At 37.1% G+C, this 26648-nt stretch overlaps 1 protein-coding gene across 3 annotated transcripts; it reads left to right on the top strand.

Annotated features, from left to right (window-relative positions):
• The first annotated feature begins 1458 nt into the window (after positions 1 to 1458).
• anks1ab (ankyrin repeat and sterile alpha motif domain containing 1Ab) lies at positions 1459 to 26509 on the top strand. 3 transcript variants are annotated; one of them, XM_060868287.1, is made up of 14 exons: positions 1459 to 1943; positions 7413 to 7476; positions 14815 to 14933; positions 15305 to 15403; positions 15491 to 15637; positions 15778 to 15885; positions 16736 to 16906; positions 19074 to 19202; positions 19662 to 19733; positions 19974 to 20057; positions 20773 to 20910; positions 21112 to 21285; positions 21881 to 21979; positions 25502 to 26509. In XM_060868287.1, the coding sequence occupies exons 1-14, from the start codon at positions 1665 to 1667 to the stop codon at positions 25538 to 25540; spliced, it is 1722 nt and encodes a 573-aa protein (XP_060724270.1). In that variant the 5' UTR covers positions 1459 to 1664; the 3' UTR covers positions 25541 to 26509. The 3 variants fall into 3 exon arrangements, with proteins under 3 accessions (XP_060724270.1, XP_060724269.1, XP_060724268.1); XM_060868286.1 differs by lacking the exon at positions 25502 to 26509 and adding an exon at positions 23195 to 24440 and having other exon boundaries at positions 14818 to 14933; XM_060868285.1 differs by lacking the exon at positions 25502 to 26509 and adding an exon at positions 23195 to 24440.
• Positions 26510 to 26648: the final 139 nt, after the last annotated feature.

Here is a 26648-nt window from a genome sequence, read left to right as displayed (position 1 = left end):
CCCTTGTGTTCCCTTATGTATCCTTATGTTCCCTTATGTTCCCTTATGTATCCTTATGATCCCTTATGTGTCCTTAAGTTCCCTTATGTATCCTTATGTACCCTTATGTTCCCTTATGTATCCTTGTGTTCCCTTGTGTTCCCTTATGCTCCCTTATGTTCCCTTATGTATCCTTATGTTCCCTTATGTTCCCTTATGTATCCTTATGTTCCTGTATGTTCCCTTATGTATCCCTATGTTCCCTTATGTATCCTTATCCTTATGTTGACTCATTATGTTCCCAACTGCTGCCTACAAACCACTTTGGTGCTTTCAACACACCCGCTTCTTTCTGTTTTTTTATTTTTATTATTATTTTTTTATGTAATCTATTTGTGTGGTAGAAGCAGCAGCAATAAAACAGTGTCAAATGTTGGGAATTTGAACCACTGTAAAGGAATTTGTAAAAGTACTGCAAGTACTGAAAAAGTACTGAAAATGAGCACAACTTAGATGATTTAAACATCATGTTGAAATACAGCAGTGAAATTAAATATTGTAGCATCTGTTAGAGGAAAACTTATCAATCTGGAAAGTGTATTAAGTAGTCTGCCCTCTGTTGGTGATGTATAGCTCAAAGTTTATGGACATACTTGAACGTGTGGATAGAAATGTGATAGGTCTTTCTTCAGCGTTGCTGGCTGTATCTATTGCCTTTTACACCTAGTTTACCTCAGACTTCTACAAAAACGTAAACCATTGTTTAACAGGTTATATAGGCACTCTTGCTAAGTTGAAGTCATTGTTTCATACAAACTAACAGTAAAATCATGATTCTCAATAATCACAAATTCTATTTTATCTTGTGCAACTTTATTGTTCAGAAGCAAAAAACTCGGTATGATTAAATGACCATTTGTATTTTGTAACATTTATTTTTTAGATTTTGCTAGTTAATATATAGCTTGCACATTTTGTAATTCTCAAATAGCTTTGTTACAGAATTCATGCTATATGATTGGAATATATTCCGTTTTTAGGAAACTTGTGAATCACACATTCATTGTATGGGCACTGGCTCACAGTGCCTCGATAACCTGATTATCCAGCCTGTCAGTATGAAAAAGGACAAGGACATGTGATCACCAGAATCTCTGGTGAATGATGAAGTCTACTCCCCATAACAGTAGACAAGTCAGTCTCATCAAAGCTTCATCTCAGAGACTGTCATAAACACCATGTGTGTACCAAGGTAGAGCAAACAATATTTGATCTCTGTGTTTACTTCTGTTTCCTTGTTTCTTTGAGCACCAGCCTGTCCCTTCTCTCTCTCATTGAAACTGGCAAAAGATAAAGGAGAGAGAGAGAGAGAGAGTGAGAGTGAGAGAGAGAGAGAGAGGGAAGGAAATGACTGTTTATAAACTTTTTGAGCTTCTCAAAATGGGGTGGGCAAGAGCACATACACTGTGGGTGGACCGTGTGAACAGAGGCAGAAAAGGCAACCTCATGCTCCCCATTTCAAGCCTATTTCAGAAACATTTATAGCAACAGTTTGAAGAAAACAGCAAAGGGGAAACAAGGCTTTATATTCTCTATGACTATGAGATAAAACTGGTACATCTGTCTAGTTTTCTGCACAGCAGGGCTTTCTCTACTGCATAGACATACCAGAACATTTTCCAGGGATGTCCACGCTACCTCTGGATTTGAATTATGTTCCAGTCACCGGTCTGGAACAGGCTGAAGATGAATTCAGTCACTCACCTGAGTCTTTGACCCCCCCCAGGAGGCAGTCATGTGGGCATGTGAAGTTTTCTCGCAGCCTCTCCAAGTCAGACTTGGACTTACTGGCTCCCTGTGAAGAGAATGTAGCTCTGGGTGAAAAGACCAAGTGCAAGATCAAGTGCTGGATGGAGAGGACACACATAGATCGACTGTCCTCACTTACTGCTGATTGGGAAGAGGTAAGCATGTTGGGGTGGAGTGGTAATAAAAGAAAGGGTTAACATAAAAACGCAAGAGAAGTAGGTGTATAAAGAGCTTGACACAGAAGTATGGAGGACTAAAGGAGGGATGGAAAGCAAAGCAGTGCAAGTGCCAGGCTGAGTCCATTGTTCCCTCATGATCCTCCACACAGTCTGTGGTGCACCAGGCTAATTGGGTCTAAGCTGTCACTCCACATTTTTTCAGGCATCTTCCAAAGGGTCAACCCACGCTCAGCGCATTCCCTTTCCCTTCCCTCCTCTCCATTTTCTTTGCTTTCCTGATGGCTTTGAGTAATGAAAAGAGCCAGTGCTACAATGTGCTTTATCAGCATTTCCCATCAGAGTGAATGATAATGAAATGTGGACCTGTTGATAAATATGTATAAGAATAGTATATGATTTATATAATACTTACACAATATTATTTATGTAAATTAGGAGTATCACAGGAAAGAGATGCTTCATCATATCAAGGGGCTCTAAGCTCACTGAAAAAATTTAAAATTATGTATGACCAGAGTGACAAAACAATGGTCAGTAAAAGCTTCATGTTTTGCTTGGCTGACCAGGGTGGAGTGTCCGGTTCTTAAGGACATCCTGCTTTAGACCTTTAGAGCTGGTTACACAGCAGGTTAAAATACATATGTGCCTGGGAGGGAGATGGAAATAAATACCGTTGTGTTTCAATATAAATGTACTTTGGCCTGTAAGCGGTTTACAATCTGTGATGCTGCAGACTAGCAACATGTATACATCTACACAATAAATAATAATAAATAATAAATAAATAAATAATCTGTACCTGCACAGAAATAAATACACACTAACAAGTAACTGATGTGTGAATTTTTAATGAAGGGATATTTAAAAAATATATATTTCTTATTTGAGCAAGCAGTCTAACATTCCTAGCACATATGGCTGTATTTTTAATTTGTGCATCGAATGGATCAGAGGAGTGAATTTTTAATTAGCAAGAGAGGCATACAAGAAGGAAAATATGGGGGATGAAAAATAATTATGGTTTTTGCTTGAAACGAATTATGATTGAATGCTGAATTCTGACTGAATGCTATATAAATGAAGAGTTATGTTTGCATAGTGCTGTAATGAGTAAAATATGGAAAAAACTATCATGGTTCTCTTTATTATTCCATAAAGAATACAGAATAGCATTCATTTGGGCTCTAAATACTTTCAGCTCTGACAATGTTTCAGAAGGAAGTCCAACATTCTATACATCAATCCATTACTTGAGATTGCGGTTAGTCTTCAGAGCCTGTAATCTTGTTACCTCTCTGGCACATAGGCCAACCCAACATTAAATCTTTATTACCCCTCCTCTTTACATTTTCTTAAAACTGCTGGCTCTTACATCTTCACTCGTTATCATGGACCTTGTGTGACACTCCTTATTGCTGGCTCTGCAGAAATAATTTCAGTTTTTCCAAAGCCTTGAAACTTTGAGGCTTAGGGCTATGACTTCAGTAACTAATGTTTCGCTGCCTCTCCACATTCATTATCACCATACTTCCGAGGTTCAGCATAACAAAAAATAATTTGAATATGTGCAACCATCTAAATTTATAATGCTTGCTGTAAATGAAAATATTTTATTTAAGAGTAATTATTTATACATGTACAGTGAATAATGTATATGTTTTCATAATGCCTGTACATGTATAATGTCTTACGCAGTGTAAAAAGATAAAAAAAAAATGACCAATGTTCATCAAGGTTGTTAACTGTGCTATCTCTGTTATTCATTCGGAATTTGGTAATAATATGAAATTACCAAATGTAATGAAAATATAAGATTATGTATGCCATTAGTGTAATGGAAGACAAATTATATTTTAAAGTATTTATTGAAGTACAGTTTTTACATTTGCATGACATTTATTTATTTAGCAGAAGTATTTATCCAAAGTGACTTGGAAATACAATGAGGAAATACAAACGAATCGATATAACAACCATGAGTAGTGCTACTGATCATAAAAGAAGCAAAGTGCACAGTGTAGAGGTGTAAAAGTTAGGCGTTAGTTAAGTATTCACAGTTTTAATAATGAGATATTGTTTATTGTTTACAGTTTTATTAATGAGGGTTATTGTTTATACATGCATGTAGTGAATAAGTAAATAACCAAGTTTATAAAAGTTTTATTTGAAGCGTTATATATTTAAATGCATGTAAATATCTGTAAACATCTATGCAACATGGCCCCACGCCTTTAATCACAGGAGAACAAAGGCCAGAAATATCAACCCTCTAATTTCAACACTGTAACTTAATGCAAGGTAAAAGACTACAATTCAAAGATTCCAATTCATTTCATTCATTCATATTATGTTCATTCATATATTTCAATTTTAAAAATACACATTTTACCCGTTATTTCAAAATTTCTAAATAAATATTGTACATATACAAAATATACAAGTATCTAGTAGTATATTGTACCTCCTTTGGCTTTTAGAACAACTATAAATTCATAAATGAACAGATGCACAAATTCTTAAAGATGATGCATCCCTTTTGCACCGTGTGGAAATGTTGCACTATGTGGAAATGATTGCATTGCACAATTGCTGCAAAACTGGATGGTTGCACAGTCATTCTGCAAACACCCATTGCCACTTCATCCCACATCAGTTGTTGGTGCAGTATACTGAAGATTCTGAAGTCATTTGGTGACACTACATGCCTTGTGATGGGCTTTTACACGATTGTACTGGAGGCGTCCATTTATCAATGGATAAACTTGGTGTCTAAAAGCATGTTCAGATTCTTCCTTTCATTCAGACACCATTTAGAAGGTTACTTGCCTGTACTAAATACACTAAAGAAGTTTGCTCTGCAGGCTCATGTTATTTTTGTTAATTTGGTTTCTTTACATCAGTGGACCTGGACCTACATTTGTCTCATTATTCTTTTCTATCTAGTTTTGATGCTTTTGTGCCCACACATGACGGAATGTCTTCTTCGTTTACAACAGTGGCACCAATTATGATCTTTGGTTGTTTGGTCTGTAAAAGGTCTGTTCAGCAGCTGGCTTGTTTTGCATACCAGTGTAGCATTTTGATGCTGTTTGCCTGTGATTTGTGGCCCAGTTTGTTTTTGGATAATTCTGGCCACCTTGTGCATGAAAAGAATAGAATGAGCAATTTGGGAGAACGTGAGTCATTTTGTCTATTTTGGTGCAAAAACACATGCAGTACTGGTGTGGGTGAATGGTTGGTTGTTGGAATATACCATTTTTATGAGGGTATCACATTTCAAGAGTTAGTCCACTGTGAAACTCTTGGAATAAAGAGTTTTTTAAAGACCTTTTGTTGCTAAAAAGGATAATCCATCATAAAGACCAGCGAGTAAGCCATTGTGAAGCTGTGAAAAGAGGCCAAATAGTCAGAGTCACAGAGCCATACCCAATACAACAATTTGGAATGTCTTGAAAAACAAAGACATCACCAATGACATCACCAACCATCTCCAAGGGGCAGGGATGAAGGTATCAAACAATCTGTTGATCTAAGAAGATTCTGAGAACATAAATAAAAATGCAAACCACTCATCAGCAGTAAGAATTGGACTGCATTCAATCAAACTCATCATGCAGCAAGACAAGACAATAAACCAACACACAGCACTAACACAGCAAAGGAATTCATAAGATGAAAAACTGGAAGCTTTTAGACTGGCAAATTAAGACATCATCGGTTAACCCAATGGAGCATGTATTTCTCCTTCTTTCCCCTTCTGTTGAGAAGGCTGATGGAAGAATCCCCCAAATACAAACAGCATCTCTGAAAGACGATTGCAAGAAGAATGCAACATTTTGGTGATGTCATTGGGTCACCAGCTAGAAGCAGTTATTGCAAGCAAGGAATATGCAACCAAATTAAATAAAATTAAATGTTCGTAAATGAAATATAATGTAACTATTGTTAAGACTATTAGTAATTTAATATAATGTAATGTACTGTACTGTACTGTAATGTAATATAATATAATATAATATAATATAATATAATATAATATAATATAATATAATATACTACTTTTGCTCATCAAAATATTTGGTGGTCTGGCTCCAAAGGTGCCATTTAACACATCTAGATGTAAATATCAGGAAATAAATGCTGAATTTCTAATCCTTTTTTTTCATATTCAACTTTTAATCAAACCTAAATGTGTTGAATATAATGGAATTTTGTATTTTTATGTTACATAACACTAAAAAAAGAGTTTATGATGTTAAAAATAGCTGAAAACAAACCTAAGCAATTTAAAAGCAGGAGTCCAAGACTAATGCAGTCCATTAGCTAATGATCAAGCTTTCATTTTTGTTTAAGAATAGAAAGTGCTGACCTATACAGGAATTTCAGCTTTGTGTTTACCTAATACTGTATCTACTGTAGAATCTCATTCTTTATCACCAGAATTCGAGGAAGAGAACATGTACCTATTCGTTTTCTTAAAGCAGCTGTGGTTTAAGAAAGTGATTTTAATATAGGCTTTATGAAAAACCTTATGAGTGTATTCTATTCAAACCTGTTCTAAGTCCTGTCTCAGACTATATAAAGAATGATGGTTGAATTGAAATTTTCTGTTCATTTCGGTACAAAACACATATATAAATAAAAAAATGACTCTCCACTAAAATAGCTTTATCTAAATGTTGCATCTGCAGCAGGAGCTGTCCTGAGGTTGGCAAGGTATATCTATAGAAACTGTGATGATAGATGGCCATGGGGTGGGCGGTCCGATATAGAATGCAAGTAGGTTCATTTGGAGTGGAAAATGTGAAGGGCTGTATCGCTTCAGGGTATCTTCCATTTTGGCACTGGTGTATGAATGCTAAAGGAATCCAGGACCTTTTTGATGCCAGTAGCACAGTGCTGAGTTTTAACAGTTATAATATTCCTTTTAAACATTTATAGATATATAGATCTATTGAAATGTATACCCAATGAAATCAAGTGAAATCAAAACATCAACTAAGGACTCCTGATACTGGGAAACAGTTCCAATTTTTCAAACCTAATCTTCAGGTCATTCATTCAGATAATTATTCATTCTTTCATCTAATAATACATTATCCTTACCATGGTCATAGGGTCACATTCATTAACTATGATACTGGCAAAACTTGCAACTGACATAGCAGAGAGATAGCAACAGATGCATTTTGAAAATTATATACTAACTGGTCTTAAGTCTCTGTGAGTAGAAATTAATTTATATATTTGTTCATAAGTTTCATTTTATTTTTCTCTTGTGATTGGTGTAAAAGATGATCAAAATCAAAATACATTCGTTGCTCATGCAATGAGCTTGAATTGGAAAAATTCTGTACTGCTATAAAATATTAATGTTTTGCTATCTGGGAAAAATACACTTTTAAAGATATCACTGACCATGTCCCTGTCATTATTCTCCACCAGATTGAGAAGATCATGACATTAATTGACAGCGACATTGAACTCTCTAAGGAACACCAACCAGCAGGTAAAACTACACCACAGAGGGACAAGGACAGTGACTGTCTCCTCCTAGGATTTCTTATGAGTTCTAAGAGCAGGACAAACCTCAAGTACACTGAAGTAGTTGAACTGTGGGCTGTTTCATGAATTGCATGTCAACAAACCTTAGGCAATTTTTTCATTAATTGCACATGTCAGCTTTGTATCATCATTTCTATCTATCTATCTATCTATCTATCTATCTATCTATCTATCTATCTATCTATCTATCTGTCTGTCTGGCTATCTGGCTGTCTGTCTGTCTGTCAACAAGCATTTATGATTAAATGAAAACAGATTACATAGGACATAATGAATGCACACTGTAACTACTACAAGATAGAATATATGTAGAGTGTTGTTAGATTTCGCCATATTATTCTACTTCCTTCTGAGTGCATGTTTTATTTTTGTACTCTGCTTCTCTGACTAGTGATGCAAAATAGTCTGCTGAGGAGCACTACTCTTCAATATCAAAGCTTCCTGTGCTCACCCAGTCAAATGTCACTCATTTTTAGCTGATTTTTTGTGACAATTGACTTGAAACAATAATGTTACTGACTAAATTACTTCTACATGTTTCAGTTGATCATGGTATAAATAAACAATAAATGTTGTTCATGTACATACAGGCTCAAATAGTAAGCTTTGGAGGTTAAGACATTTCAGTGGAAATTGTACATCAATCCAGGCTTACCAGATATATCTATTCAGTCACTTTGGGTGTCACGTTGCCCAGCATTTTAATAGTTGATTAAATAGTTGTGCATATTTGAATAGTTGTGCATAGATTGAATAGTTGTGCATATTTTGATACATACTCTAAGTGACATAAAAATGGATAGCTTGGCCTGATTTATTATGGAGTGGCCTAATTCCACAACAGTACTCATCATGCCTGTAGCCCTTGGTAATTAGGCCTTAAGCTTCCTTTTTTCCTCACTTTGCCTATGTCCCAAAACGATGCCTATAATTGGGAAAAATTGTATAATTTTGACATGCTTTTTCTAGAGTGATACTGTTCCTGTTGTACAGTCATGGCAAGAAGAATGTAGGAGTATGACTGTTCTTCTTTAGAAGTTATTTCTTTGTGATGTTATGACCTCATATGGTGTTTTTTGTATAGTAAAATATTATTAAATTATTAAGAGTAAAGGAGTTATAATTGCTCCATTATTGTTGCTTCATCATGTCTGTCCCTGTAAGAGTGTCAGCAATTTAATGACTAACAATAGAAGATAATACAATTAAGCCATTTAACTCTGTGCTTTTACCCATGCTGAAGGGTAATTTATATGGTGTGTAGAGTAATCCTAAATGTAATTGTTTGTATTGTAATCTGCATTACCTGCATAAGTCACAGCAGAATTATAAATTATACATTCAACCAAACAATTTAATTACAAATTAGCATTAATAACTCTTTAATTGTATAAGAAACATAATATAAATACTGTATGTGGCACGAGTACTTTTTTGGTATTCATTGAAAGTGTGTTGTACTGAAATCATTTGGGGAGATATTCATGCTCTTGAGGTTATAAGCACTGTTCAGGCAAACTGAAAGCATAAATGAATACCCTCCTTCAGCATAATCAGTTCCATAATGCTCTGTGTGCATGCATAATGGTCTGTAAGACATGGATAAATTTCATCATGTCGTTCATGTTGTCTACAGAATACTGCAAACAAAATCACTGCTTAAGAAATATATGCTAGCATAATCCTTGATTGAAGAATGAGGATCTATGTGCAGAGCTTATTATATTCTTACGACAAAGTTCAATTTAATCCAATACACAGTGTCATTAACAATGTACTGAATAATTCTCAGTCTAATTCTCAGCCTCTCTGACAGGCTTCCCCAAAAGCTGAGACAGGGTCTGCCATTATATATGGGAGATGGTTTGTCCAGTTGTTCAGAATCAGAATCAGATTCAGGTTTATTGGCCAAGTGCGTTGACACACACAAGCACAAAATCTGGTGTTTGGAATTAAGAAGGCTTTAGATGATGTATGCTGGTCTATCTTCCAGGCATCTGATTCTGTGATGAGGAGATAATTTTATAATGGAAAATACTTGAGATACATGTTTGGGAACCAGACCTTCTGCCTGAGTCAGCAGTCAGGTGCATTCTGTGTTGCTTATTTTCAAAGAACCTTGCTTCACTAATAGTCCCTTGGGGAGGGTCAGTATTTCATCATATTAAGTATTTTGGAGGGTTTGCCAGACCACAGGTAGAGGTGGTTCATGCCACGAAGGCCCTGGCCATAAATATTTATCACAGAACTATGTCATACCTTGAATATAGCAGTCGTTAACAGATGACTTGTTGACTGTTACCCTAACACAATGAATTGGTGTAAATTATTTCGAAGAGTGGGTGAGTGAGTTCTGTGCATCCTCTTCTGATTTTAGGAGCAGTAGCTATCAGTTCAGCTAGTTCAGGAATCTGGCACTATCCTGGTTGAGTCTTTCCACTTGGCCATTAGATGATAACCATATAAAAGACTAGTGCTCATGTTTTAAAAACCATTGTTCTAAGTTGTTTAGAGAATGCCCTTTAGAACTGAGAAGTCAACTGGACTCTTCTGTCAGACACAATATCCTCTGGTATATTATAGTAATAAATAAATGTACCATACAACAGGCCTTAGGAAATTGATCAATAACATGTATAACTAAGGGAATTATCCTTGAAATTTAGAATTTTCTTGAAATTTAAAATTTAGAGCTTTTTTTTCAGCAACTTTATCAAACTGGCAGTGTTTCCAGGACTCCACTAAGTAAGTGTAGATGGGTCCTAGATTGGGATAAGGCTTGAAGAAAAATTCAAAGGCTTGGAGAATATTTGAATAGTCACTATACACTATTCAAAGCCACCAGGATTTAACCATGATTAGGTTGCATCCATGATTAGGTTAATCCTTCTCTTATTGCCAAAATGACATAATAAATAGAAATGTATACCAACAAAATTAGTTTGTGATACAAGGACATTAATCTGGGAGTATTCTGGAATTTTGGGTTCTTTGTGTTGCATTATGTTGTTATTGATCTTCCATCTGTTGGGTGCTATGATGCCAGTTAAAAGGTATTATATGCTAACTCCAGATTTCCATCATTAGTTTAGAACAGTGCATCAGCTTCTGTGTTTTTAGACCCTGGTCTGTCAGCGAGCTTGAATTTAAATCAAATGCACTAAGTTGCCTGTCAGATTGTAAGAACCACTGCATAGTTCATGGTTATGACCAGGCAGAAATTTTTTCTCTTCTTTTTTTTAGACCAGCTTGACTACCGGAGAAGAAAGAATAAGGCCCAACACTGACACTGACGGTTGTTTAATTTCACATTACATTTAATGTAGAGGTTTTTCTACATGAACTTTTCCAACACCTGCCAGACATGCTCCACATGCTCAGTTTCTAAAGAGGAATATACATAATATAATAATATATGATATATTATATATTATATATATTAGAATATTATCAATACAGATAGTAATATTTTCTCTCAAGATAGCCATAAGGCATTACTATGTGTTCATAATTTGCGGAGGTAGTAAAGGTTGTCTTCTGCTAATTTTTCCCCCAAATACTGACAGTGCATTGATATTTTATCATATTAGACTGACCTACGTACATGGAAGGGAGATACCTGATAACACTTTGTGTTTCTAAGGACAAAATGGGAGTACCTCTAATGCTTTATCTTTACTAAATACTTCAACTAGGTCAAACGGTTTGGTTATGACAGTCAGTCCAAACTTCTTATATCTGGTTCCCACTATTTCAGGGATCAAAAGTAATTAGACAAGCTAAAATAATCAGAAATTCAATGCTTGGTTGCAAATCCACTTTATTGGATGGGGTTATGGGTAGTTAGTCATGGATAACCATAAAAATCCGATGAAAAAATTGTTATTATAAACATGAACATGGAGTGTATCACAGAAAAGTATCTACATCGTTGTCAAAGAAGTTTCTGGTAGCTGTTGAATCCAAGGCCTGGAAAATATTAAAATTGTGAACACCATTCAAGATATTCTGGCAGCAAGCATTTATATGGTTCGCGAGGTCTATGTTCCAATTTCCTTTCTTTACACTTCCTCTTTCTCATTTAATGGTGGGGCAGTGAGGTGTGGATTGTGCAATGGCCAGCTGAATAACTTGGGTGAGTGAGAGCTGATTAACTTGTCACAGTATTTTGCTCTATAGCAATTCTGTAAGTCCATTAACATGGTTTTCACTTATTCTATTCACTTCTTACAGCCAGTTCGATGTGTAATGTTCAATGAACACTTTGTTGTGGATTGTCTTCCCTGTTGACCATCCTTTCCAGAGACCTGAGTAACTCTTTTAATATTGGCTCAAATCAGGGATCTAATAGTTGGAGCACAGATTATGGCTTTTACAGGTCTGTGGCCCTCACATTGCATTTGAGCAGAGAAAGACTTTACATAATATTATTAACATCTTTATCATTATGAGAGGGAAAGCTTTAAGCATTGCATCTAAAATTCTGTGAAATCATTGTAATTTTTCTGGTTTTGCAATGCAAGGTCTGTGTACGGATAATTCCAGGTCCTTACACATGTATGGTGGTGGTGCAGGTGAGTTACACAGGTGGGTATGTGGGTATGACGAGATGTGTTGGAAATGTTTAGCATGGGTCCCCAGTACCTGACAAGTGAGTCTGGTCCACAGCTTGCTAAGTTCTACTGGATTCTACTGGAAGCTTTCAGTAACAAATAGAGAATAAAAATATAAGGACTCATGTGCAGATGTTTTAATGTCCAATATTTATACAATCAACATTGTCATTAAATAAGCAATGTTTAAATACTTGTAATCAAAGCAGTAAAGTGCAGAAGGCAAATCAAAATAAGTAAGTTCAAAAGATCAAGCAAGGGTCATGCATAATACAAGCAACACTTTGTAAATGGAGCTTACACAAAACAGGAAGTGACCTGGAAGCTAGAGTGATCAGCGGAGATCATGCTATAATTCAGGAGAGCGTGACCTTACCTCCCCCTACAGGGTTTTAGATCAATTATATTCTTAGTCCCTGACCTTGTGACCTAACCTGAGAATGTTTTCAATAGAAACTATAAAATACTAGATAAGGGCATCTGCTAACGGCTGTAACCTTTGCTAAAATTTCTGAGAAAATGTCATGAATCCTTTTCAAAATTTCTATTCAGGGTGTGTATGGCGTAGGGTGGGTGGGGGTTTTGTGGTGGCATGGGGGTTTCTTTAAAGTTTAGGGTTAGTCAAAGGTGGGGTCCTCAAAAGGATAGTAAGACAAATATTTGTGTGTGTGTGGGCTGTTGGGTGCATGTATGTGTGGGTGTGTGGGTATTTCATCTGGATGTGGTCCGTTTTGCTGACTTAACATTTAGCATGCAGCCCAAGCACTCAGAGGTACAGTGTAATGGTCATAGATGTAATTCCCCATAGTAATTTACCATGGTGTATGGCTTGGTGGTGATTTCATTTCTTTGCATAAACCCTGGAAGCACTTTAGTGTGCAATGGGGCAGAAAAAAACAACCTCAACATGTTTTTCCTTCGTTCTCCAGCTGATCCTGGTATGCTGGTTTTTGATTTGGGTTTGTCTATCTCCTGCTCCTGCCTCCGATGATGTCCTTTCTGCACCAGCAAGATCAGAGTGCTTGTGTGCAATTTTAATCAGCATGGTGAGTGGGGAGGCAAGAGACGGGGGCACTGCGAGAGAAAGAGAGAGAGAGGGGCTGGGGATTGATTGTGGAAAAGAGAGAGAAAGAGTGAGAGAGGGGAGAGCGTGTGAGAAACAGAGAGACAGTAAGGAAAGGGAGGGGGGAACAGAACGTGTATATGCTGTGCAGCAGCACACAGCATCAGCCAGCATATGGCAGCCCTGCAGTGCTTGCAGACAAGACACTGTCAATGAAAGAGAGTGCAAGGAGGAGAGAAGAGAGGGAACGATCACAAAAGAAGGAAAAGGAGGAGCAAGGGAAGCACAATTGCAGGAACGGGATTAGGATGAGGGAATTTCCACAGCAAGGGATTGTTTACTGCAGCCGTGGAAGGACAGAGCTGCCGGTGGGTTTCAGGAGGAGGAGTGTATCATCTGGATGTTTTGCTTTGTGAGTGGTGATTGCAGCTGCCATTGGGACTGTGTGCCACCTGAATTGGGGATGCAGCAAAGCCTGGTCCCGAGAGCAGCACCTTTAGGAACGACAGGCAAGGACAGAGCTCAGGGGAAGAGAAGGAACCACCTGCAAGCTTTTCTAATGGGGCTATCTCTCTATCATTCTAGCTCACCTGCATTCTGCTGGATCATGCTTTGCCTCTGCCTGCTTTGATGATGTGTTCTACTCTGGCATGCTAGACCACCGGAGTGCATATAAGCCAAGAAGGACCAGTAGCATTTGGATTGCAGTGAAGAGAAAGCAGTCGTCATCGGGAGCTGGCTAATTTGGCAGTGCCTGTATATGCAAGTCTGAAGGGTTTCTAATTGATTAAGGAATTCTAAATCGAAGGGAAATGTGACATGGATCTCATCCTCAAGATGAGCAGGCATGATGCAAATAGTATCCTGTCGCTAGGCAGTTGGAACTGTAGTAAAATTACAACATTATACAGTGATTTTTAGAGCATTCGTTGTATTAGGCATATGACAGAAAGGTAATAGTATGTAAAAAAATTAATTCATAAATATTTTTGCGATATCAGAAAGCCCTCAGTCACAGAGACAATTTTTATTTAACACACCACCAAATAGGTTTGGTTGAGACTTACAGTCTAAAGGGTTGTGCACTTCTGAGAACAGAACATATGCATATCAGGGAGTTTGCTGCCTTTTTGTAGCTCACTGTGGGTGTGATGAGCTTACTGCAGCGCAAGGTTCCCTGAGCACATTCTGATCTTCCATTCACAACTCTAACCCTCTCCCCTTTAAGGCCAAATAGTTTGAATCAAATAAAAAGGGAGTGAACTATGTATGCATTGCCCCTCTACATTTCTTCACTTTAGAAGGACAATGCCAAATTATCTTTCCAAACTGGACTTGCTTCCTTGAAGCCACTCTTACAAAGGACTACCTACTGATCTCTACCTCCTCTGCCCTCCATCCAAAAACAAGGGCTCCTTTTCATCTCTGTGTTTTGCGGGCCCCTGCTTTTGGTGGCCCCTCAACCAAGCCTGGATCGTGCCGTGCTGCTGCTGCTGTCCGTGGCTCTGCTGGCCGAAGATGATGTGGCAGTGCCACGTCTCGGCCTCTGAGTGCCGCTGCTACCGACTGAATGGCTTCTCACTGCTCAAACGACTCCCTCTCTCAGCAGATACTGCAGGAAGCCGGGTACTGGAGCAGTCAGTGGGGGAATGGCTGGAACACGTGGGCTTTCCACAGTATGAGAGTAAGCTGCTACTAAATGGATTTGATGACCTGCGCTTCATGGTGAGTCACCATTGACCGTTACACCAGTTCAATAAATTATGGTGATGTTATAATTCATTGGTCTACTTAATTTCTTTACAGAATGCATGTAAAAGCGATAGTCAGACTAACTTAATATATAAATGAATGAATAATTCAGCATTTTAATAGAAAAAATCGTATCATAAAATGAAAATAATAGGATGCATAGGATTCATAAGAAGAAGAAGAAGAAGAGGAATAATATTTGAATGTGTGTGTCTATACAATGTGTATAGACACACAAAAACAAGTTATATATATTTTTAGATTGTGCCTCCTCGAAGCCACCCTAGTGTATGCATTGAATAAATTAATTTAGCTTAACAAATTGAATTTGATAAAATGTGCAGGGCAGTAATGTAATGGAAGATGAAGACCTTAGAGAAATTGGCATCACAGACCCAGGTCATAGGAAGAAAATTCTTCATGCAGCAAAAAGTCTACCAAAGGTACAATTTATCATATTATCTGTAATAGTCTTGAAAGGTTTGCTTAATATTCAACATGTCATTTCTTAAACTTGTTTGTATCTCTAGGTGAAAGCTCTGGGTTGTGATGGCAGTACCTCACTGGCCTCTTGGCTGGACAATCTAGGTCTTGGGGAGTATCACCACAACTTTTTATCCAGTGGCTATCGCACACTTGAGTGTGTGAAGAATCTGTGGGAGCTGGAGATTGTCAATGTAACAGTGGTTCACATTTGCCTCTAACTTAGTTGTACAAATGGTTTTTTTTTAAAGTATAGGCACTTTGTGAGCATATCAAATATCTGAATAATACTGTGCATCCAGGCCTAATTTATTGTGTGTCCTGTCTTTTGTAGGTGTTAAAAATTGTCCTTCTTGGCCACAGAAAAAGAATAATTGCTTCCATTGCAGAGCGACCCTATGAGGAAGCACCTTCAAAGTCTAACCACTTCTCCCAGCTTAAGGTGACTGACATTTTGGTCAATAGCTCTGTTAAAATTGTAGCTTTTTGTACTATAAAAATTCAGATCCAGATAAATAAGATATTTAGTGTAAATCCAAGTCAACAAAGGAATGGCTTTATTGATGAAGACAAACATCAACTTTTTGGAATGGCCTAGTCAGAGCCAAGATCTAAAGCCTGTCACAAACCTTTGGAATGACTTGAAGAGGGTTGTACACAGGAGATTCCCCTGCAGTTTGATAGATTTGTTGCTAGACTCTTCCTCAAAAGGACTGAATGCTATATTACAAATAAAAATATTAGTAAAAGGGTTTGCAACCAGGTTATTGTATTTTTTTCTTTTGTTTCTTTCCTTAAACATTTCTATATATATGTAAAAAACAAATACCACAAGAAAAGTGAAAAAAAAAAAAAGATTTATAATGGTTGATATTTTATATCACAAAAACTTGCAATTTTATCAGGGGTGCGTAAGCATTTTTATAGACAATGTAGGTACATTTTGTTGATATATAGTTATGGAGCATAGTTTTTCTGTTTGTACACACATACTTTTCCAGCCCTCTTCTTGCTTTATCAACAGAAAGAGACCACCTCAAAATCACCACTGAGCAGATATTATTGACTCACCATAGTGATACTAATATGGCAGGTGGAGCAGTGTGTCAGAGTTTTATACTCAATAGTGATAGTGTTTAAATGATAATTGTTTACCTAAAATGTTCAACCAGAATGGTGTAGTGGTCAGAAACTGACAGTGAAAGTCTCTAAATCTACACCTATATCAACAAGGTTGGTGTACCTACAGTAATCAGTGTTATACTTAATATTGTGTGTGTGTCTGTGTATAGATTCAAGATCTCTTATCTCAAAACCCAGCACCTCTTGGTTATATGGACCCTTATACGAGTCGCTCGATGGACACACTACTGCCACTGGGGGATTATGGAAGAAGAGGCAGAGGGCTAGATCAGGAGTGCAGTGTCTCACTCCGCTCTTACAATGAGAGGCCACGCTCACATGTGAGTCTTCCTAATGGTGGTACAAGGTTGCATAAAAAAGCTTTTTTTGACTCCTAGAGTAGACGTGATCATCTTAGAGGACAAAATAAATTTCCTATTGTCTTTCAGCATTTGATTAATCTTTCTACTTGATTATTTTATACTTGAAGTAGACACTGTCTACTTAATCTATCCTTAAAGTAGATTACTATACAATGTCTATAATTAACAATATTTATATTTTTAGATTAATACAGTATTAGTTGGTCTGGGTCATCCTGGTCTAGATCATACAGCAGGTTTAATGACACTTGTTTTCTATCAATAAACAACAATATACAGAACATACATTTATTCAGCTCATTTATTGTAACTTAATGTAAGCAAGGGAGCTGACTTTAAAAACAAATAGCTCTCCTAATGAGGGAATTGCAGTTTAACATTACAATAGTTAAAGGGTAATATAATAGTTATTTCAATAGCCACCATATAATGTTTTAGCTAATTGACTTTAGTTTTTAGGTATGTTACATTTCAAAAATGTCACATTACTGTAGGTTGACCTGACATCTATCTAGTACAAAGATTGAAGAGAGTGTTGCTTCCAGCCTCCGAGGATTTTTTCCCTTTAATTAGTTCAGTAAGATTCAGAAAGGCAACCACAATGAATCTACATGCTAACACATTCAATGCCTTTGTCTTGCTCATTAGGGACAAATTTAAATTTAAAATTTCTATACTGAATTTATATATTAAGAAAAGCTATTTTAAGACAATGTAAAAAAAAAATAAACTGTTAAAAGCACTATACAACTCTACAAATAAATCTGAATTGAAATAATATAATTCTGAATTTGTGAATTTCTGCCTTGTGGACTACGCCTGGTCAGCGTGGGCTATATGGAGCAGTGGCCTATACTGTACATAACAGCTCATTTTGGGCCAGTTTCTACAGAATACAGTTTCTATTTATATTATGTTGATGAACTTGGCTCAAGCCTGCATTGCATGAAAATAAAAACCTCCTACTCAAATGCAAACCTTCTAAAAATCAGTAGGGATATTAGTATCTGTTTAGAACACATTATGAGAACAATCTTAATATATTCAGATTTTCTTTCATCCCTAATAGGCAGAAATAGCCGCACTGTCAGCAGGGTGTATGAATTCTGCCACTGACAGTTTTACATCTTTTTGTAGTTATCTACAAAAAGATATGAAGTTTTGTAGTTTATCTCAGAGAGTTTTTTTAATTGCCTATTTTACAGTAACATGACCTTGACCAGTCAGTAGGTAAGGAATAGTACATGTCCTGCAAAGTTGAGCCTGTAACTTTCTTTCAAAATTGAGACTGTATCTGCTTTCTGGTTTCTTTCCACAGCATCTAGTCTCAAATAAATGCCTTTTCTGTCAATTTTTATTTAAAAAAAATTTCAAAAAGAAAGAAAAAGCATTATCTATTCAATTCCAATAATGTATTTGTACAGTACTTGATTACATCCTTAATTTGGTGTTTTGCATGTTCTCACTATGTCTGTGTGGTTCCTCCTGGTTCTCCATGTTTCCTTCAATTTTCAAAAAAGCATGCCATTAGGTAGACTGGCTATTCTAAATTCCTCTAAATTCCTCTAAATTCTCTCCTAGAGGTCAACGAGTGTGTGTGACCATGTGTGTGCTCGGTGGTCTGTACTGGATAAGAGTCCCATTCTGGGTGTATTCCTTCTTTATGCCTTGTATTCTCCAGATCCACAGTGACACTGAACAGGCTGGCATAGTTAGTGAGGCTAATCGGGTGTGTTAGGTCAATTAGGACGAGTCTAAGCAGGTGATCAGGGAATTGTCATACTGGAACAGGATGCATACAAAGCATACGATGATATCCTGTACAGTTCTGTGCTACCAATTTTTCTGCAACAGTTTGGGGAAGGCCACCAGATGGGTGTGATAATCAGGTGTACACATTTTATGGCTGTATAATGTAACAATTTAGTGGCTAATCAATTAGGCATCAGGCATTGAAAAAAGAAAGAAAGAAAGAAAGAACAAAAGAACTGAGGAATACAATGGACAGAGAATATAGTTACACAGTTTAGCTTTTAACAACATCTTATTTTGACTGATTTATGATGTTATTTGTTTATATATCCTTTTATGTATTTTGCATTGTCTTCGCCAAATGTTTATCAAGGACCGGCATACAGATCGACACAAGGAATCCCGGCGGACCCCAAGCCAGTCTGCTACATATACCACTGTTTCCACATGGCACCACCATCCTGAAAAACTCATCACAGAGGCTTGTTGCTATGAAGCTAGTGTAAGTTATTTTTGTAGCTTTAGACATTTATAAATACAGTATATGCATATCAACACATGCAAAGAGCATATGTATATAAAACAAAATGTTTTGCAAGATACATTATACAAAGTCCACACAAAGCTCCACATTGTCTATACTGTGTATTCTATAAGCTTAACTTTAGATGTTTCATGTATAGTTTCATGCAATGATAAACGTATTCTCCACAGTATGGGTATACAGTTTATGAATAATGTAATACCTGCATGTACTTATATATTCTATGTTGTGAACTGGATTTAAGAATCTGTTTCTTTTTAAACCATTTCAAACTATTTAAAGTCCTTTGAAACCAAGAAAAAATCAGGTTATGAGTAATGCGAGTTGTCTATATTTGTTCTTAAAGGCAATGTAAAGTATTTATTTTTAAATCACACCGAACATAACTTGTTTAACACAGAGTTCTCGTCTTTATAGTACCTTGGGTCTGTCATAATCAAAGACCTTCGAGGTATTGAATCTACGCAGGAAGCCTGTTCAAGAATAAGGGTAAACACAGTACTGTAAAATTATTTATATTGTATATTATATTATAGCTGGTATAACAACTACTTTTTTTTTTTATTGTTTTTTCCCTTCACCATTGTGGTTGTCTGCCTATTTTTACTTACTGTTTTACATACAGTAAATAGTCAATTAGCTAATATAGAACAGCAGCATAAAAAGCTCAAACTAATCAGCTCACCACACTTACACACCCACCCTACTTCTTTGCATCTCATCTATTAGAAATCAAAGGACCACAGGAAAGGCCCTGTCATAATTCTCTCCATCACCTACAGAGGAGTCAAGTTCATTGATGCAGCCTCTAAGGTAAGGACTAAGTTATTCAATCCAAACTTATAAGGAATAACCTACAGTAAAATCACCAGCACAGAACTCAGAACTATAGGAAAAATAAATGGCATTTTACACTCACCAACCACTTTATTAGGTACACCTTACTAGTACCGGTGTGGTCTTCTGCTGCTGTAGCCCATCTGCCTCAAGGTTCGACGTGTTGCGTGTTCAGAGATGCTCTTCTGCATACCTCGGTTGTAACGAGTGGTTATTTGAGTTACTGTTGCCTTTCTATCAGCTCGAACCAGTCTGCCCATTCTCCTCTGACCTCTGGCATCAACAAGGCATTTGCGCCCACAGAACTGCCGCTCACTGGATATTTTCTCTTTTTCAGACCATTCTCTGTAAACCCTAGAGATGGTTGTGCGTGAAAATCCCAGTAGAACAGCAGTTTCTGAAATACTCAGACCAGCCCGTCTGGCACCAACAACAATGCCACGTTCAAAGTCACTTAAATCACCTTTCTTCCCCATTCTGACGCTCGGTTTGAACTGCAGCACGTCGTCTTGACCATGTCTACATGCCTAAATGCATTGAGTTGCTGCCATGTGATTGGCTGATTAGAAATTTGCGTTAACGAGCAGTTGGATAGGTGAACCTAATAAAGTGGCCGGTGAGTGTATATTAGCTCTTTGAAAAGAAAATGTTTTAATTTGTAGGAAAATGTCCAACATTGTTCCCCCTGTAGGCTATCGTGGCAGAGCATGAGATCCAGAACATCTCTTGTGCGGCTCAGGATCCTGATGAACTTCGCACTTTTGCATACATTACAAAAGACTTAAAGTCGGGGAACCACTTCTGCCATGTTTTCACTACAGTTGAAGTGGTGAGAGTTCCATCCCTGACTACATAGAAAAATTTACCAGGATTAAACTCATTTCATTAATGCTGAAATAGTAAAGCTCCTCTTGAATGAATGTTTAAATCATATTCAACAAGACTTTCTCCATGTCAGTTTTTTTATTCAAGAACATAACCATGCATCTCTCCTATAAATTCCACTTCCTGATGTTGTTACTCAATACAGACACAAACCTATGAGATCATCTTGACTCTAGGCCAGGCTTTTGAAGTGGCCTATCAGATGGCTCTTCAGGCACAGAAGGCACGACGTCATAGTTCTTACAGTGGGGCAAACTTTGAGATCATTGAACCCAAGAGCAGACCAGTCTCATCTCGCAACAGCATGCGCCGCACAATGGTAAGTAATAAATATACATATAACAACAAAAAAGCTGACCTGCACTCCCCATAGGTTTCTATTAACCATCACCAATACTGAAAGACACGCATGGGGATCAAAAACATTTTTTTCTATGGTTTTAACATCCACTTTTTGAAATTCCGGCACAAGAAAATCTCAAATACTCTCATAACATTTAACACTTTTAAAAATTCTGCACATAAAAATGTCTTGCAACAGCAAAGTATTTGGATATTTTTGCAGGGAAATGTAGCACAACTAGAAATGGTGTCACATAAAGTAACTTATCATCAGCTATCTACATCATGTCTTTAATATGGAACAGCACCCATGTAGTATGCAACTATGTGATATAACATGGTTCTGATTAAACGTTAAAGCAGAACCCTGGTTATACCACTACCCCAAAACAGCTTGGAAAAGCTTGAAAACCTGGTTTCCTTACAGAAACTTGTGGGTCAGCATGTATCATCATAAAGCATGTGTCATCACTGTATACAAAAAGTGATTGGGTTAAAAAGGTTACACAGTGTCTTCTCCTGTCTTGGTCCTGTAACGTGTATGTTTCTGTTTAAATTCTTCTCTTTCACAGGGAGTCCCTGTGCCTGAATGTCGCTGCTGCTACTGTCACACCTGCTCTGCCCATCGCCCCTCCTACCTCCCACTGCCCTCTGTCAGCCCTGGAGTTCAGGTTCTACTTTCTTTTATTCCTTCTTTCCATCTATCCTTCTTTCTGACCTACCCTCACACCTTCCCATCCTCTCTTCTGATCATTTACAGCTTTAACTAATTTCTTTCACTTTTCATTATTTAACCGTTCTATTCTGTTCCTCCTATGGTTTTTGGTTGTTAAGCCACTGGTTAAATATGGGTTACTTACTTCCACAGGAATGCTGTTTTGTTGGTAGGACTGTAGTAGTTTTTCATGTCCCTTAGCTTGAGCCCGGACTGGATTTATAATGGTAATACCACTATTTGTAAGATCTCTGTAAGGGAAGACTTTTTTTCTTCAGAATGACGTTTACAACCATGACAAGTTCCAATGGTTAAATGGTCCATATGCAAAATTTCTAAAGATTGGCTTTGGTTTAAGAAAGTGAATTCAGTTGCAGTGACACATTAAAAATATTTGTGCTGTGGTGTACTTAGAAGTACTCAAATAAGTGTACCTTTTGTAAGTCTCTAATGCCTCTTGCTTTTGAGAAATGTGTTTACTGTAAGTGCGGGATTTGCTCAGAGCTACATTATGTATGTTAAAAAGTGAGCAGGCCTGCTTTCAATTTGCATCACCGAGGGTTACCGTGATTCTTATACCGCAGCGCTGTTGAATTCTTGAATATGATTGGTCAGAATGAAATCGCTGTGGTATATGTACATTAAAACACTTGGAGCTGAAATTGGAAAATAATTTACTTCATTGTGATAATGAGCTTTTAGTCAGGCTCCTTCTCACCACAGTTTTTTTTTTCTGATAACATCAGGTTAGACTATCATCAATTCCAGCAGCTAATATAATTGGCTAGGCGGCCAGTGAAATTGTAGCTAACTTCTTTCTTTCTTAATGGCAAAAGATCTTTACTTTGATAATTTACACAGAGCTCAAAACGATTTCTGTAACATAAATCTAAGTTATAAAATCAACATAACAGTTAATTAGAGAAACAGAGAAAAACATAAATTGCAGTGCAGAAACACTTTCAGTGCAAATCAGTCTGAAAACAAAAGCATTAAAATGAATGAATGAGGTTGCTCACTATCTCGGTTCACAATTCGCCATATCCAGACACCACATACAGGTTGCAATTGTAAATGTTCACTGTGATTTCTCCTGCGTCATGCCCATTCTATGGCACATGTGGTGGGTGAGCATTTGCAGCCTCATTCCTCCCTCCCTCCTCCCTGGCAGATGGAGCCTATCGAGCAGGAGACAGACGTGCAGTCCTTGGGCAGCAGCTGGCACTTTGACCCTCGTGATCCCGCCAGGCCGGCCTGCAGTGCCAAGTACGAGACCACCATATTCTGAAGTGGGGACAACAGTCCTAACCAGCTGCCCTGTTAAGCCACTTGCCCCCTGAGAGAACTGTAGTGCCCTGTGCCTTCTCACTGTGAATTGTAGCTTCCCTCAGGGCAAGATCTGCTCCCTGATCTCTCTCTCTCGCTCTCTCTCTCTCTCTCCCTCCCTCTTTCTTCCCCTCCCTACAACTCATCTGTGCAGTTTTCTTGGAGAGCCATCTGCCATCTTCTCCATTTTGAATTTCTGTCTAGAGTTCCTGGACACTGCCCTCCAGTTGCCATTCTTGAAATCTCTGTGCAGCCCTGACTTTTCAGACACTCTTTTTGTATCACAATGCTGAACGTTAGCATCTCATATCAAAGGATTTTGCCTCTGTAAAGCCTCTGAGCACAAGCTGAAGTGTAGCTGTTTATCAAGTCTTGTATTTAAGATTGCATCTAGATATTTCTGCTCTTTTAGAGACATAAACATTAGCAACACAAAATTTTTGTTTGGAACAGCAATACTGTCAGTGCCAATGTCAAGCATAATTTCAAACACCCAGTTCATCGCCACTGTAGATGCAAATGTGTAGCAAATTCATTGCATTCTGCACCCAAGCACAGTATCTGTCCCCACCTCCACTGCTGATTATTTCTAGCTTGTCCCATATTTCTGTAGCACTTATTTCTACACCAGTGCACAGTTCACTGTTCACAATTCTCACCCAGTGCTTCCTTAACTCCTACTTTCTTTTGTCCTACTGGAAAATATACAAATGTCAACACATATGTTCAGTTCCAGTTTTGCATAAAATATAGCTTGGGATTAGAAATGCAATAATAAAGATGGAAACAGGTCAGAGGCCTGATAAAGTTCAAATGCACAGCACAAATATGAGGTCCGATTCCCTAGTTATGGTCCTCAGTTTTTTTTATATATATATATAAATCATAATGATGTTGTGGGTTGCATTAATAATCATTGTTCTTCCTCCTTACTTTAGCATATATGTGGCACCACCAGGGCTATGACTAAGTGTGATAAATTGCAGCATGAATCTGAATGACTTACGGTTTGAAACCATAAGCAGTTTTGTATTTGTATTCGTAAAATGTAACATCACTTAGTAAATACAGCATTTGTGCATATGTGTTCATGCTTTTTTAATTGTATGTTTTTTTACCTGCTTAGCTCAATTTGAGGTGGTTGAAACAATATTTCTGAATTCAGTTTCATCATAAATGAATTAAATTATACTCCACACAATGATAAAGAGCTGGGGCAGTGGAGCAAAGGGGCAGAGAGAATAAATGCCCCTTACAATTTTAGCCTTAATGTGACTGGAATAGAATTCAGTTCTGATTTCCTGAATAACGTTCAGTTTACAGAAGTCCCAAGTCTAAGGAAATTAACTTTTACTTTTTGAGACTGATTTCAGTGGGTTCATCAGGACATAACTTTAAAATGAAAAACAAAATTTTATTTTAATTTCATTTGTATAGCACTTTTAACAATGGACATAAGAAAATTTATTACACATAGATTAATATAATACAAAAATTCAAGATTAATATTAGACTTTTATTTAAATGTGTTTGTATTTATCCCCAATGAGCAAGCCTGAGGTGACTGAGGCGACTGTGGCAAGAAAAAAACTCTCTTGGAGGAAGAAACCTTGGGAGGAACCTGACTCAAAAAGGAACCCATCCTCATTTGAGTCTGGTTCCTCTCAAGGTTTCTTTTCATTCATTAATTAATGAATAATACAACCGCAAAAACATCCTGGCAAATTGTTTCATTGAACTCTTTTAAAAAGTAAATTTTAGTACACTGCAAGTAAATCATCATAATTCAAGTTTCTTTCCTGTTGTGAATGTTATGTTTTGGCCTGTTATTCATGTTCCAGCTGATCTCTGCCTGTCCCTAAGGTAGATTGTTATATAACCTCAAAACCATGGTCATTGCATTTACATGTCTCATCCACCATCAACCTCGTTTGACACCGTTGGGTTGCTTTCATTTCCTAACATGCCTCTCACAAACCAGTGCATTGCATTCTGTCTTATCAATGTGTTCATGTAAATAATATTTTGAATGTCAGAATTGTACTGTTAAATACATGGCCATAAGTGTGACACTTCTAAATGAAAGCGTTCATTTAGATACATAAGGATAAATTCATAAATTCTGAAATCAAATATATTTCTTCCTGTGTAGCTGACTCCACCGTTCAAGTTTCCGGACACCAAGGTGTGAATAGAAGTGGAAATCAGGTGAATCATTACGAGTGAGTGAATGAGACGTGTCAATCATTCAGTGGCAGAGAATATCAGCACATGGAGATTGACCCAGTACTTTGTGCGATTACTCCTATGATGAGTTTAGACAAAGTCGCAATGAGGATTTGAGCATTTGCTTGTGAGGTGGGTCTGTGAGTACAACAGCCGCAGCATGCTAGTCTTTTATATGTTCAAAATAACATACTGTTTAATTGACTATTTAATAACAGGCATATAGGAAATTTGGAGAAACTGGAATACGATCTTAGTATTTAGCTCTGTGTGGTCAAATATGTTATGTCCTTAACATGGAATTTATTTAGATATATGGACCTTCCAGACATAACATGAAGACTGAGAACAGTACAATTTGTTCCTTTTGGCTTTATAGTGAACTCATGTAACAACAAAGAAGTGAGCAACTTTGATTGCTTTAAGAATTGCTTAGAGGGACTTTTTTTTTTTTAAACTGTGAGCCAAAAAGTATTGAAAATGTTAAGAGTAGGTCTGTAAATGTACACATGAATCAGAGCTGACAGGCAAAAATAATTTCTGTCATGTGATTCAGGATGAACACTGTGCAATCGCATCTAGAAAATGGCTTTACCTAGAGGTACTCAAGTTTAATCACACTGTGAAATGACAGAAAATAAGCATTTACCTTAACATTGTTACTCATTCCTGACGTGATGGGACTTAAAATAAATAAACAAAAAAAAAAAATCCATGTCCCTCACTCCATAAATCACTTACATTTTCTGTATATCGCTTGCACTTTATTTTTATTTGCACTGATATGGATTTGGATATGATGTCAAGATAGAGATTTGCCAAATGCTGTAGCATTTATATCCTTGAATTAAACAACCAAGTCTATTTTGGGACTAACCTAAAATGTTATACATGTTCAGAATTCTTTCATTTAGTTGTAACACCAATATAAATGACCTAATAAAATGGAATTACTTTTTCCGTGTCACATATTAAGCTAATTAATTATGTTTTGCATACTTCGTTCTGAAGCCTTCTGATACTTGCAGGTGGAGGGGCTGTCTGCCTGATCATTTTCTTTTACATTTTAATAA

Source organism: Tachysurus vachellii, chromosome 4 (assembly GCF_030014155.1).
Source record: "Tachysurus vachellii isolate PV-2020 chromosome 4, HZAU_Pvac_v1, whole genome shotgun sequence".
NCBI lineage: Eukaryota > Metazoa > Chordata > Actinopteri > Siluriformes > Bagridae > Tachysurus > Tachysurus vachellii.
This window is presented reverse-complemented; position numbering and strand designations above follow the sequence as displayed.